We start from the raw sequence: 17,675 nt of genomic DNA, 5'->3' as shown, positions 1-17,675 counted from the left end.
AAGCTCTCCTGCAGCTTCAGTCCTGCTAACACTGCCAACACTGCAAAATGGCAGCAGGATTTCGCTCTCTCCAGCTCAGATACAAGTCTGTATCTTTAAAATTTCCAACACTAACAAGCTGTCTTGAATGAAACATCATTTAGGCTTTTCCCAAAAATCTTCAATTGTCTCTGAAGTGTTTGCCAACACAAAAGCTTTAGGCTGCCACACCACCAGTCTGATCTCTTGTCCCTACTCTTCCATGAGTCCCATAATCTCAATGATTAAAGTGCCATGAGAGTCAAACTTCCCTGAAGTAAAAAAAAAGGGAGTGGAGATTTAAAGACAGACTTCTTACTAAACCCAGTCCACTTAGAGCCATCAGGTCACTAGGACCAGACAGCCAGTGCTACCTATTGTAGCCAGGCTCAGAGCCAGAGCTTTTACACCGATAGTGATGTTCCAAAGCACTCACTGTGTGAGCTCCCTCGGATCCCAGCTGCTGGCAGGCCATAAGGTTACACACACAGAAAGTTTCTGGAAAGCATTCACCATACAGTAGAGCAGAATTCCGGCACCTTGGTCAGGGGAAACATTTTCAATCGTTACCAATACCCACGTTATTCCCATGAAGCAACTACTGATTTATCAGTGCATTTGACAGAGAGAAAAACTTTGCACACACACAAGGCCAGCAACTAAAAATTATTAAACTGATGATCCCGAGCTTAGAAATCTGTTCTTGAGGTCATCTCCTCTTAAAGTTCCAAATGCACAACATCCCCTCAGGCTCTCACCATGCCACAGAAGCACCTGGAGACCAAAACCAACTCTTCAAACAAACAAGCAGCAAGACCTCAAACCACTCTTCAAACAAACAAACAAAGCAGCAACACTACAGCAGCAAGAAGAAAACGGGTCTTTGGGGCTCTGTCATGGTGAAGGGGGAAGCAAGTCCACGACAGGGCCTTATACTGCAGTCCTGCTGTGTGCAACACTGTTCCACAAAGTTGGACCAACAGATGAAGAAAAGCCATGGAAAACCAGATTCCCTTTTCCCTTAATGGGAATCATTAAAGTCAGTCCTCCATCTCCTGAACTCTGGTCATTTACACGTCTGTATCCTCCTCGCTTCTTAAATATTTACTCTTAAAATACAAGCCCGAGTAAAACAGCACCGAGCTTCACCCCACCACTACAGCTCACTTTGCTGTCTCCCTTAATAACTAAAGCATAAGCCACGTGGATAAAATCCCTGCCCTGGAGTGCTGCCCTGAGCATTCCAAGAAGCAGCAGGATGAACAGAATCCCAAAGAGAGGCACTCCCTCTCCTCTGCCTGAGGCAGGGCATCAGAGATGCTCAACACAGGAGCAACCTCCTCTCCTCTCCCAGCTAATACAGACACTGAGACCATTTAACTCCACAGTTCTTCTAGCAGCAAGTTCCTCAGCTGTCCTGCACACCTGCCATTGCTACAAGATGGAGTAATGTTTTCCAGAGCTACTTTGGGAAGCCAGACACATTCCACTGACTGCCATCTCTTGCCACAGACACAAGTGTTCCTCCCAAAGGCTGAGGTGAAAAAGTCAGAGGTATTTTTCCCCTCTTCAAAACCATTCTCCAACTTCAAAGGCAAGAAGACCGACCAATACTAATGCAAATCCTTCTCAGAAGCTGCTGGACACAGTGTGGCTGTGTAATTTTCCCAAAATTTGCAGTTTCCAGACTATTACCTGCACCACCACAAGAATCTCCTTGAACATCAGCAGAGCTTCATAGCCAGGAAAGGACATTTGGAAAGCTATAAAAACACTTCTGGGAAGCAGATTGTTTAAGGCAGCTCAACAGCACAAGACATGGAAGCAAGAGACTCTGATACCAGCAGCTTTCTCCCCGTCTCCCCGGTCCCGCAGTCCCTCCTAGGCCAGAGGTTCCCATACTGGAGAACCCACTCTAGTACACACAGACAGACACACCACTCCACAGCCACATGAACACCAGCCTAGAGGCACTGCTGCTGCTCCCCTCTGGTAACTCTGTGCCTGCAGAGCTGAATTTGGGGACCCACCTCCACAAGAGGCTGGGAAGCACCAACTTCCACACTGGAATTATGTCACCGCACCTTTTTTACGTATCTTTGTTGGTAAGACAGAGGAGAATATTTAAATTAAGGAGGAAGATTTAAAACCTCTCCCTCCCTACCATGACCATGCTACCAGCTGTCTCCTCACTGCTGAGCACCAACAACCCTGCAAGAAATAGCACAACCCTGGGATAAACAGCAGGGCTGTATGTCCCTGGCCTGGCAGCCCTGGCTGCTGCACTGTGATGGGGCTATTTCTCATGTGAACTCTAAAGTCACGCTGCTGGAAAATCACAGACATTAAACACTGCCACAGCACCCTGGCAGTAAGGAACACACAGCCCCATCACACCAACTGAGTCCAGTGCAGGGAACACACCACAGCCACATGAACTCCCTCAGTAATTTTATTTTGATACTCTACTTCCTCTCTTAAAATTGCATGTTGCAATACACTGTTCAGTGGCTGCCTCTGTCCAAACCACTGCAACTGCCTTTCAGAGAGAAAAGGGAGTCTAAAATAAGTTATCTCAGGCCAGTTTGTCAGGGAAAAGTTTACAAATCAGGCTCTTGAAGACATGAACAGCGTAAAGTGCATCCAGTAACCACAGGCCCAGAGCAGAAGCCCGGGGCAAGGGCTGGCAGCTCTAAGGCGGTCAGCAGTGACAGGTACACCCCATCACCACACAGGCTCACACTGTTCACCCATCTCCCTGTCCTCAGTCACTGCTATGGCACATGCCAGTAACACACACGGGTGGGGCACACACAGCACATTAGTTATTACTAAGGAACACTCACCTTTTCAGGAGAAGGGTTTGCTGGCAGCTCAGCAAAAACCAATAGTCAGGACTAAAGAGCCACCCAGGTTGGAAGAAAGGGGAGATTACTTTGTGCCAGCTTTGCTGGAGAGTGGCATGAGGAACACGCCTGCACATGCCGCTGAACCCTCTGCAGCCCTGAGCCCGAGCCAGGCGTTACGTGTGTGACCTGTCCCATCACCCAGCAGGAGCACGGGTACCTCCCCAAGTCACTAAAAGCATTTCAGGAGGTGACTGCTGCTGCTGCTGTGCGTGGTAGCTTGACAAACAGCAACTTGAAACCAAGCCAAACCCAGGCAGGAGAAAATCTGAGAGCTCAAAGGGGAGGGCTCCCCACCATCTTCCACAGGCCAGCAAAAGGGAGAGTAAATCCTGCTCCTCATAGGGGCTGAAACCGCACACAGAACTGACAATATTACACCTTACAGAGGCTTATAAATATCTACTAAGCACCTGAAGCGCATTTGGTGCTGCACTCTGATGGCCCTTAAAACTCTTCACCTGGAACCAGGACTAGCTACAGGCCTTGAATAAGTGTTGTAAGAGGGTTTTATTGTTATCAGGTGGAGAGGTAGACTGACAAATAATGCCAGCTGCACACCCAGGCACCTGCCAGCTATCAGGAAAGAACTCAGCCAGGCTTGCAGGACCAAAACACCCTTCTTTTGTATCTAAATCACCTCACAGCATGGCAGGACCCCAGCTCCTGCCACCAGATCTCTGCCCTGGGACAAGCCATGACCCTGGACATACTGCTCAGCAGTTCCGACCTCTGGTCATGCAGACAAGCAGGAGGAGCTGCTGAGGATGGATGGACCATCGCACCAGCAGCTGCACAGAGCTGGTGGGGGTCAGTTGCACACAGGAGCTGCTGACTCAGCTGAACCATCCCAGCCTCTGCCAAAGTGCTCAGGACTTGAACTTTGCAGGAATAGCTCTGATAAATTCAATTTCTTTCCATTAGAGACTGACAATTAATCTTTATTAGGAATCATATCTAAACTCCCTGCTATCCCTGCACATGGCCTGCCCAGTGCCTACACACAGAGGGCTCTGTAAAACCCAGTTGCCAGGGCCACACTCAGAGGCACGGAGGAAACACAGCAGGGAAGAGGATGGTAACAACCAGCAGCAGCGCGGAGCAGTTCTCCCAAAGTCTCACAGCAGAAACTAGATCAGATTCATCAGGATCTGATCAGCTGCAGACAGCTCCACCAAAGCCAGCTGAGCTATGCCAGGCATGCTGGGTGCCCTTGGGTCACACTTCCCCACATTTTGTTAAGCACAATTAAGCCAACAGACATTCTATCTGTTTCTTCGATTAACACTTAGAAGTTTCCCACCAGCCCCCACAAAGGGGTGCAACTTTCTCTCTTGCACAGAACTATTTCATTGAATGAGCTGTCAATTTCAAGCCTTGATGCCCCTCTTCGTTGGGAAGCAAAGCTTCTCCCCTGAGCAAACCAGCATCCTAGAAAATTATCTGGCATGGGAGTTTTCCCAACATTTTCTGAGCAAAGTCGAAAGATAAGAAGAGCCAGGAAAAGAGAACAGATACAAAAGAAGGGATGCGGCTACTGCAATAGAAGAAGCCAAAGGAAGCTAATGGGCAATGATAAATTAACCTAAACTTTATGAAAATGGGAAAGAACACATTGGTTTTCTTTGGCCCCAAGTCTGCAAACGTTTTTAGTGGTTTTATGTGCTAAATCCATCAAAATTCTAGTTTTAGTATCAATTTACACAGCAACCAAGAGTCCCAGAAGTCAAGGAATCATCCCTTTGCCACTATGCAGCCAGATGCACCATTTGGAGAGCCCCACCTCCAGGATCACAAAGGATCATGTCACCTGCCAGTCACACGACACAAGATGCTACTGCCTCACAGCAGTCTCCCTGCCAACAGCAGGGATCACACAGGGACCTGTGCTTTGCCAGGGTTAAGGCAAAACTACAGGAAGCAATATAAAATTTAACAGCCAATCAACACAATGCCCAATTTTCTGCAAGATTTCCAATGCTGGACCATAGGCGGTTGCATCTGCATAACTGGTTCATTTTGCTGCATTAAAGCCACAAACCAGGCATGTGACCATAATGAGGGAGAGACATTTATTTAGATTTCTGCCCAGATAGACCAATTAAAACTGTACGTCTGAAAACACGCGCTTTAAATTGTGCATCCAAGGATCTGCTGTGTTCTGTATTCCGCAGGCAGCTGTCATGTGGCAGTTGTAAATCTGCAGCCATATCTCCATTGGTGTTTATTTTTAACACCACCACTCCTGTCTGCAAGGCTAAGGCAAATAAGAAAACCTGCCTCCTGGAAGTATTCTTAAATATTTTCTTTCTGGTACCATCCAGCAAGCATCTCCTGCCAGCACTCGGGCCAGCTCTCTCCTGTCCCGACAGCTGGAGGGTGCAAAGCAGCAGCAGAAGAGAAGGACAGACCATGGACAACTGACAGGAGATACTGCACCATGGGAAGGAGCCTGCCAGCGCTGCGTGTGTGCAGGAGAGGGGAGAGAGAGGTCTCCATGCACGGGCAGACAGCAAACACTGTGCAGGGCTGCAAGAACAGCACCTGCAGCAGCCGCGGGCAGCAGCCATCATATACTCCCACTCCCAAAAGCAGAGTAGCTCCAACCCAGAGCCTCATGCACCACGTAGCACTGTCAGCCCCTGACCAGCCATCAGCCCCCAGCCCTCTCTGAGACACCCAGGAACAGACTGTGCATGCAGCAGGGCACTCGCAGACCCGCATGCACCTCACACACCCCCGCTATCTTTTCCATGCATTTTCAGGACAACTCCTTCCCACCATGAGAGGAGCAGACACGGTTCTCCAGGGAAGGAGGGAAGACACAGAGCCATCATGACCAATAAATCACCCTGTGCATGAAGATAATTCCCCAGTTCAACCCTCCTCCTTCCAATCTCACTCCCCACACAGCGCGTGGGCTCCTTGATTGCTGTACCCGAGGCTGCAGCACCCGAACACAGCAGGTCGGGCAGGGCTCGGCTCCCACACTGCAGCTACTCACAGGCCATCCCCAAACCACCCCAGCCTTTGCTCTACTTCCCAACAGCCGGAGCTAGAGGCTCCAGCAAAACTTTCCTGTAATCAGTCTAAGTAACTTTTTCCCCCTCAGTGTCATTCCAGGTGTCTTGTCAGCTCCTCTAGTCCAGAGGCTTCATGCACCTGAGGCACTGCTGGAACACCATTGTCTCACCCAGCGCTGGCTGACACCTCACAACAGCAGCATCCTGCCCACTTCCAATCCTCTCTGACATCATCTCCAAATGCAATTCCAATGCAGCTTTGCTGGAGTTACTTCCCTTCCATCCATGCTGATATATGCCCTGGAGCTCACATGCAGGGTTTTCCACCTTTCTCCCTTCCATCTTCCTGTCCATGCAATGGGGATGAGCACTGTGCCATGTTCAGATTCTAGACCCATCCTCCATAACATAGCATCATTTCTTCAAATTTTCATCTATTATCATCTTCATATTTAAGCATTTCCGTACCAACCTTTCGGCTGTCGGTCCCCGTTGCCACCACTTCCCCTCTTCTTTATCCCTATTTCTCTTCCATTTTAGTCTTTCTCTGGAGGTTTGGGCATCTGTCTTCACCAGGGTAGCAAGGGATTAGATATGAATAGCGTAATGACTCAATCCTTGAAGAAAATAAACAGGGTATCTGGGATAATGAGGTAGCCTACATTCACTCCTTCAGTCAAGCCAGGAGAGGCCAGACTCTGCACAAAGGGAGCATAAGTGGAGGTGGGTGCTCATGGTCACTGTCACAGCCTCAGAGAAGGTTTAGATGATCACAAACCCTGGCCCATGTTGGGCTGGCACACTCAACACACAACTGAGCACAGAAAAGCTCCGCTCCTTCTGCAGTGCATCCTCAGCTCCCAGCCCTCCTTGGGCCCCTACAAATGCGATGACCAACTGCTGTCCTGCCTGCTCAGCCACGTTTGTTTACACTGCTCCTATTTAGTGAAGGAAGTACAGGCTAACCCTAACCCTGCTCTGCACCAATCCCTCCAGAGACAGATGGTTATCCTCCTCCAACAGTTCAGCAAGGTGGGAAGATCAGACCCACCCTGGTCCCCACAGAGAGCGAGTGATGGCTATCAGGTCACAGCTGTGAGCACTGGAGCCCCTGCACCTCACCACAGTCATCCCAAGACCACCCTCATTGTGTAACAGACCCGATGTGCCCAGGGATGGAGCTGCCACCTCCTCAAAGGCAGCGGGCGGGCAGCACACACAGGCACTGGGGTCTGACTCTGCCCACCTCTCCCCAGCTACAGGCACAGTCACACCCTGTCAACACAAAAATCAGCCTTTATTCAGGTGAAAACACAGACCAAGTACCCTATATGAGGAATCAGACATTCCTGGAGGTGTAATTATGCACAGAACAGTATCAAGGAAATTATTACTGGCCCATCAGCAAACTGTCTGCATTACAGCCACCCAAAACGTGATCACTATGGTGTAATGTAACACCCTCACACACACTCCAACATTAACTGCCTCACATATGGAAACCATGAGGCTACAGAAGCTGGGCCAAGAATCATCATGGCACATGAGTACTCCAGTTACAAACAACAATCAGAAAAAACACTGGAGACATCCACAGCAAAGTTTTTGGAAGAGCTCAGAACCAGTCCTGCCCCCAGTGACCCCTCTGCAACCCGAGCACCCAAGAAGCAGGAATCACCCGGCCCAGGACATCTTTGAGAATAACATGAAACCATGGGACAGTCTCTGGGAACAAATGCAAATCCCCTCCCATAAAACGAACAATACCACAGGCTAAAAGAATATTTCATCTGCTTAACTGCAGGGTGCAATAACATCAATTTGCCCAAATTACACACAAGCAGAAAGGTAATTGGCACAGAGCAGGGTGTGTTGTGACTGTTCCATCACTCTTCGAAGCCAACTACAAAAGACTGAAATGCAAGAAAGTAAACAATGGCACGAAACCAACAGCCAGCCCCTTCCCCAGAATCCCTCCCTCTGGCATCACGCTGCCGCAGTTAGGCAGAGACTTTTCCAAGCGGAGTCTGTGCAGACCAGCCATCACCCAGCTGAGCCGGGATCTGGAGAAAAATGGAAGCTCTAGAGTTTGCACAAGCACAAGTTACTCTGCAGAAAAGCTGGTTTACACTTTTAATTAACCATGTCCTGGACTTAAATATAATGAAGTGGTGAACACATACCCATATGAAACAACCAAGCAAAGGGAGAGTGGAGCTGGTTTTATATAATAGTGGGGGGACTGAAGGAGGCAGTGCAAGGAAAAGGCACGAAGTAAGCAACTGAGAGTATCCTCCATCTGAAGGTGGGAAAAGGAATTGTCATCAGCTAACAGAATTAGCAATTATTGCAATATGGAGCAGATTTATTAAGTTATCCAAAAACGTCCATTAATACAGTTTGCTACCAACACGAAAATCCCTGGGTGTGCAATAGAGCGAAGGTTACACTGGCTCGTTTCCTTCAGCCTCCAACCTGCTCAGACCTTCCCTGGGCTGCAGAGCTGCCATGTGTCACAGGGTACCAACTTTCCTCCGAAACAAGAATTAACTTGGAGCCTGGGATTCGATGCTCAGTGGTCTCAATAGACAAAACGTCTAATTTTATTCCTCTCCAGCACTCAGAAACGCAGCGTCTGTCGCACAGCTCCGCGCCCCGCACCAGTACCGGCACTTGCATAATAATGACTGCGGGCCTGGAGGCGAGGGGCCGGAGCACGAAGGCGAAGTTCCTTACATAAGGACCGCAGGATCGATGCGCTCCCCACCAGGAGGCCGTGGGCAGCGCTCCCGACACCGCACAGCCCCGGGGCTCCCTCAGCCACCGGTCCCGCTCCCCTGCGCCCCGGGCGGGCACTTCCCGGGTGGGCGCAGGGCGCTGCCCCCGGAGGATAGCCCCGGCCAGCGCCGCTTCGGGGGCTGAACAATCCCTGCCCATCACCGCCGCCCGCACGCCGAGTCCCCGCACGGCGACGGCACCGGCGCCCGCAGCGCCCAGCGGGCAGGGCCGGGACTCGCCCGCCGGTGCCTCCGTGGGGCCGCGGCTCCCGCGCCCGGCGGTGCCGCAGCGCGGGAGGGGCGGGGGGCGGCGGCGCAGCCCCCGCGGCCGGAGCCGGCCCGTCCCCGCCCCGCCCCGCACACAAAGGCGGCCCCGCCGCGCCCCGCACCGGTCCCCGCTCCGCACCTTTGACCTGCGCCTCGTAGTCGGCGATGATCTCTTTGTCCTTCTTGAACTTGCCCTGCGCTGACATCGTGCGGGAGGGCGCGGGCCCCGCCGGGACCGCCGCCCGCCGCGCTCCGCCGCCGCCTCACCCGGCCGCGGCCCCGCCGCCGCCAGCGGCCGCCGTCATTGGCGGCGCCGGGGACACCGCGCGCCGCGGGGACACCGCGCACCGCCCGCACCGCGGGGAGCGCAGCGCCGCCGGGAGCGGAGCCGGGCAGGGCAGAGCCGAGCCGAGCCGAGCCGTGCCGAACGCAACCGCTCCCGCCGCCGGCCGAGGCGGGGCCCTGGCGCCGCTCCCGCGCTCAGGTTGCGCGCGGGGCGGGGCGTCCCAGAGCCCCTTCCCGGCCCCGCCCCGGCCCCGCCGCGCTCCGCTCGGCTCGGCCGCGGTCCCCGGGCCGGGCAGCGCCGCCGTGCTCCGGCACCCTCCGGTACCGCTGCGTGCCGATCGCCCCGTTCTGCGCCCCGCTCTCCGCCCCGCTCTCCCCGCACGATCCCCCCTCCCGGAGCGGCCCCTCCGGCACCATCCGGTCGCCGCTGCGACTGCGCGGGTGCACGGGAGCAGATTTGTCACTTCTTGTTAAAATGAAGGAAAAAAGGAGAAAGTGTTCGTTCCAGCAGAAGCAACATCAGTGCTTAAGGCTCTTTATCAGGGGTTCTAGTTGAGCGGTTGGGAGCCAGTCCATGAAACCTCACACACTTGCCAGCAGCGTATGCAATGGCACATCCGAGCCCTCGGACAGGCAGGATCCACAATCCACTGAGTGGGTCCTCTGTCCGGCCCCGGCTACGCTCCCATCACTGCTCCACACAATGGGTTCTTTTATGGGTGTCTTGTGAGGAGTGAATTCAGGGAGATTTGATGATTCACAGTTACTCTGCCAACTTTAAAAAATAACCCCAGCCCATTACACAAATAATTTACCTAGTGCAAGCAGGCAGCACAGAGAAGCATTCTGCATCTCAGTGGCTGTGGAAGGGCCTGGGAAGGAGGGAGAAAAAGCGAGCCCTTCCAGGAAAGCGCAGCCACTGCAGAATGTGAGGCCCAAGATGAGGGCTGAGCATCGTTACTCCAACTCCAGGTGGACCAAGGTCCTCAGAGCTTCAGGGAAAGCACAAACTGTGCTAGACCCCCGCTGAGCACAGGGAGAGGAAGAGGACAGGGACCACGGGGAAGGCACAGGGACAGCGGCTGTGAGCACAGCTCAGTGTTCTGTGGCAGAGCAGGAGCAGCCAGAGAGCATGTACCAGTCCTTAGGGTGGGTTGTGCAGCATGGGGGAAGCAGGACAACAGGCTGCTCCAGTTCACAGGGTTTGGGGGGCAAACCCCTCTGGGGGATGAGCATGCAGGGCTGGCAGCTGGCAAGGCCTGAAGGGACAGGGACACACACCAGCAATCTGGTGGACCTGCCCTGTGGGATCCTCCTTGTGCCGGTGTGCTGACCTATGGAGCAGCCAGGGTCCTGAGCTGATGGCTGCAGAAGCTGCAGAACCAGGGGGAGTGGGGCAGCCCGGGCATACCCCAGGAAAACAGCACTGCTCTGCAAACCCTCGATCCAACAACCGAGCACAGGTGAACAGAGGGAGCCAAGTGCAGAGGCAGAACAAGAATGTAAAACTTGACAGGGGAGGGTGCAGCCAGCACAAAAGAGGCAGGAGGAGAGAAGTGGGAAAAGAGGCCATGAGCAATGGGGTGAGCTGGAAGGGTGAAGGATGGACATTGGCTCAGGAGCTTCTTCGCTGGTCTCAGCAAGGATGGTGGGGCAGGAGCAGGGAAACATCAGCAAAGGAGTGTTGACACATCAGCTGAGGAGAGCTGGGGCGTCTGGAGAGACAAACAACAAATCCTGAACTGAGATAAAGAGTGAGAGAGGGGAAGCCATTGATTTGGGATGGGGAAGCCAGGAAGCTGTGCCCACTCTGTGCCCAAGGTTGTGTGAAATCTCAGCAGGGCAGGCAGCAGGCTGGCCAGCCACTCTTGCTGTTTTGGGTTCTGCCACTCACTGATACCCTGAATATTTTATGTCATCTGATAATGTCATCTGATCTTTGAAACACAATTTGCCTTGGTCTGGACAGTTTCACAGTGCTGAGAATATTGGGGTGGGGCAATGGAGCCTGCCAGCAGTACAGCACGTTATTGGTTAGGGGGATAGAAGGCGCAAATGGCAGACAAGAACGAGTCAAAGTGCTGCATGCAAGGAAGTGGCTGGGACGTGAACTTATTTCCAATATATTGCTTAGGGCGGGTGAGGAATTTTTGGTGGTGGGCAACATAACAGCTGACGTGGGGAAATGGGAGAGAGATTAAAGCTCTATTAAGCTGCTAGCAGCTGTGGTAAAGGAAAAAAGAAAAATAACACAAATTTGTACAGAACAGGAACATGACAAGGTTTTTTGCTGAGAAGGATTCTGCCCTGAAAATCTGAAAATCTGCTTGGAGGGTAACAGCCCTCCAAGAGGAGCATGTTGATCAGGACTGGGAGCTGATGCCAGGGCATTCAGGTGGAGGCATGAAAACAAGAAAATAGTAGAACATTGTAATTGAAAGGAGAAAATGGGAATGTCTCAGGCACTTTACTGAATCATAATAAATCACCTGTTAGACAAAAGGCTCGAAACCCAAGCCCACTGTGGGGAATCCTCACAATCCTCCCTCATGAACATACTGCTCCCCAGCACAGTTCATGCCGAATGTGTGTCTGCTGCACCAAGAGCATGGGTTTGGGGCTGAATCTTGCTCTACATAAACCCACAGTTTTAGGCAGAACTACTCCAGAAGGGAAGAGGAAGAAAAAGGAGCATCCCGCCAACCTGGTGACAGTCCTGTGGCCGTGGGCTTAGTGGGCTCCAAGGATGACACTGCTGGACTCCTTACACAGGACTTGATGAACCACAAACGTGGCTGCATCCCCTGCCCGGGAATCTGGGAAGGGGCTGGGCTGGGATGCAGTGTGTGACCACCCTTAGCTGTACTTGGAGCAGGGCTGGAAAGGCGACACCAAGGAAGAGTCAAGAGGTATCAAAGAATGATCCTCCAGGAACATCAGGTCTCTGGAGAGGGTGCCACTGGGGTGTGAAAAGATTGGTATACACTGATGGTGTATCGTCTCCCAAAACAAGGAAAAGCCAACTTACACAATGACAAGAAAAGTCCAGGGATAACGATGTTGTGTTCCTTCACAGCCAAGAACACTCTGGAGGGACCTCACAGTTCTGAGCTCCCTCTTCACAAAGAAAAAACAAACCAAACTAAACACGGGAAGAGAAGCACAGGCCATTTTATAAAGGATTCATCCTAGTGGCAGTCACTTCTTGCAACACCCACAGGGACTCAGAGAACGAAGACCAGCGTTTCCTGATAACCACCTGTGCCGTAAGACAGATTTTGATTTTCTTGCCAAATTGCTTCAAACCTGTGAGGCCACCTCTGAGGTCAAAGCCGAGTGTCTGAGGGTGTTAAGCATCTTCTCTCAGAGTGGTCCACAATATAGTGGTGAAAGAAAAATCCCAGTCATGAAATGACCCAACAGCGCCAGGGGTTTCTGCTACTCAGATATCATGAAGAATAAAGAAGCAGCAATGGCTGAAGAAAAATAATCCAATCATGAATTAATGATCTTTAATAAATATCAATGTCTAAGATATTTTGTGGAATTTCTACTTGAAACAGCTTCTTAAAAGGAAGGATTACATTATAATTCACTCTGTGACACTTTCAACCCAGAATTTTTTAATGAAGAATGGGACTGGATGAGATTTAATCATAATAAACACTTCAAGCTTGAGGTATAGAGAAGCCAACAGTAACTATGGCAACGTGGTCACTCCAGTAAGGCTAATGCAGATTATTTCCAGGGCAGTAGCCTTGTGTGTGTTCAGGAAGCAGAGGTAATGTTGGCTTAAAGCAATTCCTAAATTAAGGAAAAATTTTTAAGCAGAAAGCTGTCTTGCACTCTTTGTTTCCAGCTTCAAACTGTAAGTGTTTCATGATGTGCTGAACGTACACACAGCAGCCTCAGCCGAGTATTGACATGCTGCTTCCAGGGACACTCATGTGTGTTACCATGAGTTGGGCAGACCCTCTGGTCATGGATTCACAGACTGGTTTGGGTTGGAAGGCACCTTGAGGCTCACCTCAGTCCATCCCCTCCCATGGGCAGGGACACCTTCCACTAGACCAGGTTGCTCCAAGCACTGTCCAGCCTCGCCTTGAATACTTTCGGAGATGGAATATCCATCATACCCACTCTCACACCACTGAAGCTTTGCAAGAGAAGGCTGGAGCCAGGCTGGAGGCCACACTGAGCCACAGATGATACAGACACCAAGCTGTTTGTTGAAACCCTTCACAGCACTGCCGCCAGTTACTCATCCCAGAGTAAGGCAGCTTTGACATTTCCCCAACTCTCCCTTGGTTTTTCTGCCTTCCTGAGATCTCTGAAAGGCAGAATCCCTTGTGCCATACCTTGGGTTGATGGAGTTGGGGAAGGGGGATTGGCCATTGATGTGTGGCTGAACCCTCTGCAGCCTCTCTGGGAAGTTGCTGTAAATCCTTACTTGGTGATGGAAGCTACTCCAGTCCGGGCTTGAGGGTCACCTGGAGGTGTGGCCTCTGCCTCAGGCTCATGAGACCTGCAGTAAACCAGCCAGACTGGGAGAGACTGCCCATGCAGGAGAGCACTCAGCTGCAGCGGAGACAGCTGGGGAATAAAATCTGTATGAGCTGGGGCAGCAGCACCCAGCCCTGCTGGCTGTCTCCTCTGTGGGCATGGCATGGCTCTGATACAGCATGCTGGACTGCTGGGGAAAGGCTTCCATATACACGTTTCCCAGTGTAGGAGTAAAGTAGCTGGAGATGCGTAACACGGCAGCTGTTGGTGCTGCGCTACATCACCTTTGTTTTTTGAACCTTACATCTTCTTTCCTGCCAGCAAAGTGCTGTTACCTTGTCATATTAACAGAGAACTACTTCTCACTCTGTTCCCTTTTTTATCTCTGTAGTGAAGTGCAGTTGTAACTTGGCACTGACAGAGCTGTATCGATGGGTCCTGCCTTTGCACCCAAAATAACTGCAGCCGAAGTCAAGTCCTGATTTGCGTATGCAGAAATACATGTTGTTTTTCAGGTAAAGCATCCCAGAAGTTTGCTTTTGATTTTTATTTTGTACAGGTTTCCAACAGCTCAGTTGTAAGTAGAAAGGTATCTTCTGAAAATACAAGTGTAGTATCCTTGAAGCCATGAATATTCAGAGAAGAAAAAGAGCATTCTAAAATACACACCCATCTTGATCCCAGCCTTTTTCACTGTTACCATCTTAAGCCCTTGTGATACCATTAGAATTCAGCATTATGCTGGTCAGTAATTCAAGTCCCTGTAAGAAATGGGAATATTTATGTGTGACTAAATGCATGAAGAATTATGATAAACAACTCGGCAAGGCAACAGCAATTTTTCCCAGTAGCCCTAATTCTCCTGTTAAAGGCACTGGAGTCACAAGCTACTCAGAACCTGTTGTAACTGCACGAGGCAATGGCCACACTGCACAGTGCTTATCAGTGGTGAAAAGACTCTTGCAAGCAGTTTCCTGCTGGAGATCTGCTACCTCTGTTTCCTCAGGGAGATTGCCCAGACTCTGTGGTCAAAGCTGCGCTTTCATTTCCCTGCTGCAAGCAGCAGCTTCAGCTGGTGCTTGAGCGGCCACTGCTTTGGGGAGTAGGCACTCAGCATCCACGCCCAGGCTCTTCAGGAAGGACATCCCCTGCACAATGCTGGCATTTGCATGTTAATATCCAAGGTGTGCATCTGAAATCCAAGCAGCTGTTTAAGCCTTGCCCATGAGATGGGTTGCAGCCCTTTGCCCTGTACTACGTAAGCCCCCAAAGAAGTGCTTTTGCACACAGCTCTCCAGGAAAAGCAACAGGAGCTGTTTACTCCGTTGGGCTGTTTCCATAGCTTTGATCTTGTGCTAAACCCAAGGTGGCCCAGACTCCTCTTGGGCCCATCCCTCCTGTGCACACCGTGCTGAAACTGAAGCTGCCAGAGCCAGATCGTTAATTATACTCCCACTGATTCAGAGGAAAGCTAAATATGTAATATTTCATGTGAATCAGTCACCCCCCTTTCTCCATATGTTGTTGTTCCTCTCTGCCTCCATTTTCTTCCATTTTCCCCCATTCTCTCCCTCCCCAGGGGTGAGGATTCCCCACCCTGCACTCCTGGGAGCTGCGGCTCCACCATCCAGGATGGTCCCACCATCTCCTCTTCCACCATACGGGCACAGTTCTCTTCAAGGTTGGGTACACACCTCTGCCATTTGGTGCAGTTGGATTTGCAGTTTGGTTATGACCTGACCCATGCTTTGCTCACGTAGGATGGTGCGGTTCTCCCTTGGGTACGTGCTCCCAGGAGTTCATCCCAGTGCCAGGGGCAGTCATGTTTTGTGTCATCTCAGACTAACACCACTGGCCTTTCTTTCCCTCATCCCCGTTCCCTGCAGTGCTGAGCTCCCCAAGCCCTGTCTGGAGCAGCCCTGTTGTATCTGGCACACACAGGTGACAGTCAAACACAAAGTGACAGAGCACTTGCTCCAAGGGCTTGGGGCTGTGACGGTCCCTATGCAGGAGCTCTGGACCTCCAAAGCCAAGGATCGGGGCTCTGAAGGTGACAGGCCCTCACATCGAGGCAGGTCCTTGTCAGGCTCTGTTCCACCAAACCCAGGGGTTCTGCATGTGCAGATGTGATCCCAGAGATGCAGGTCCGTGGCCTGCTCAGGGTCTGCCCCACAAGAAACACAAACTGTGGGGAGGGAGAACTGAAATGCAGCAGTGCTTTAAAACCAGTTTTAATGTTCCCAAATCCAGATGATCTCTGTTGCAGTTACTCAGATTTTACATTTCTGGTCTGTGCCACCGGCATACGTTGAACTTTGCTGAAACAGTACTTGCCAAGAACTGTTTGTTTCTTTTTAAAGAATATCAAGGCTTTGGGGATTTTGGTACAGCATATGATTTGTGGGTTAAAATACATGATGTTCACATGCAAAAGAAATAAAGCTAAGAAATGCAGTGTTTATAATCACCCACTGAACTTAAATAAATTGATTTAATTGGTTTCTGAGGGGAAGGAGGAAAGAGCAAAACAGGAATTCTTGTCACGGGAAGGCATGATTTCCATCTGAAATCTAACACAATTAATGCATCAGGATTCAGTTACCAAAGGCAAAAAAAAGAAGGGAAATCAGGAGTCAATTGAGTTGCTGCAAAATTTAATATCTTGCTGTCATCTTTGTTCTTGGTAGAGAGTTGCTGTAGCAACAGACCAAAAAAAGAACTTGCACAAGAGGAGGAGCTTGCTGCTCTTTTAACAACATCTCTTTACCCTCCCTGAATTACTGTTTATGGCCAATCAGTCGCATGCTGCAGTATCAATGACTATGGACACAAGGCCAGAGCCTGCAGGTACTATACCTGTCACATACACAACAGTGTTCTCAGCTCCTCTCTGCACGTCACATGCAATTCTCTTCTGTAGAACTGAGCCCATTCTTACCACATGCAAGATACATCTATTTGTTGATCCATTTCCATCACTGGGGGCTCTGCAGCCTGCAGATCAGCACTGCGTGGGACTATGCTGCTATAAATAAGAGACAACTTTCCCTACCACTGCTTTTCTGGATGATGCTGATGGCACAGTAGCTCAGGAAGGACAGGCCATGGGGTAATGGTGCCAGCAGCCTCAAGCCTGGTCCACAGAGCAGAGCCTCTGGAGCTGCGTGCAGTTGGTCACGCTGAAGCAAAGGAAATGCTCCAGCGTCAGTGGTGGCTGGGCTGTCAGTGTTTTCCAATACTTGGGTCCCTGCTGTTTGTTGTTCCCAATTAATTTAGTCACACATGATTTCCAATTCTCCATCTGCAGTGTGAAACCTACTAGCAGCAATTTCAGGCATTTTGGGATCCAGAACTCCTAAGTGCAGGTTAGAAAGCAGGAGGTTTCCTCGTGTGCCCTGTGGAAGGGCCCCTTCACAGCCCAGGAGGACCAGCACCCACCACAAGCCTGGCCATCATGGCCCTGAACATCCCTGCACCAAAAGAGGGTCCCTGCACATCACAGCATCTCCACCTGATGTGGTGCTTGATTGGATTTGCCAGCAGTGCACAGAACTGAGGATGATCCCCCATTCCTGCCTGTGCTGTTGGGGCCCAGCGTTTCCAGCAGCACCCTGAGCCACTTGGCAGCAGTGAGGGGCAGGAGGGCAGGCATGGGGCCCACGGGGACAGAAACAGGGGCTGATCTGGGACACAAAGGTCTTGCCCACATCCCCATTTCCATGTCTGTAAGTGGAGTTAGCATTCCTGCTTCCTTCTGGGGGTACTTTCATGTCTGCTGATACAAAGGAACATCCCCTTGTGTGCAGGCTGGATGGCCCTGCAGTCTTGCCTCTGTGAAAGAGCACCACCAACCTGTTGCAGAGATTCAGCCTAGGTTGATTTTTTTTAAGTTTCAC

General features: G+C 51.1%; 1 protein-coding gene across 2 annotated transcripts in view; it reads right to left on the bottom strand.

Moving 5' to 3' along the window:
• The window catches only part of SRGAP3 (SLIT-ROBO Rho GTPase activating protein 3), an 82,938-nt gene extending 73,681 nt beyond the window's left edge, over positions 1 to 9,257 (bottom strand). For both annotated transcript variants that reach the window (XM_032120612.1, XM_032120613.1), the window contains exon 1: positions 9,131 to 9,257. In XM_032120612.1, the coding sequence (XP_031976503.1) occupies positions 9,131 to 9,197 (67 nt within the window). In that variant the 5' untranslated portion in view covers positions 9,198 to 9,257. The remainder of the gene's footprint in view (positions 1 to 9,130) is intronic.
• Positions 9,258 to 17,675: the final 8,418 nt, after the last annotated feature.

This window comes from Corvus moneduloides, chromosome 11 (assembly GCF_009650955.1).
Source record: "Corvus moneduloides isolate bCorMon1 chromosome 11, bCorMon1.pri, whole genome shotgun sequence".
In the NCBI taxonomy this organism is placed as follows: Eukaryota; Metazoa; Chordata; class Aves; order Passeriformes; family Corvidae; genus Corvus; species Corvus moneduloides.
Note: the sequence above shows the minus strand (reverse complement) of the source record. Positions and strands in the feature narration are given on the sequence as shown.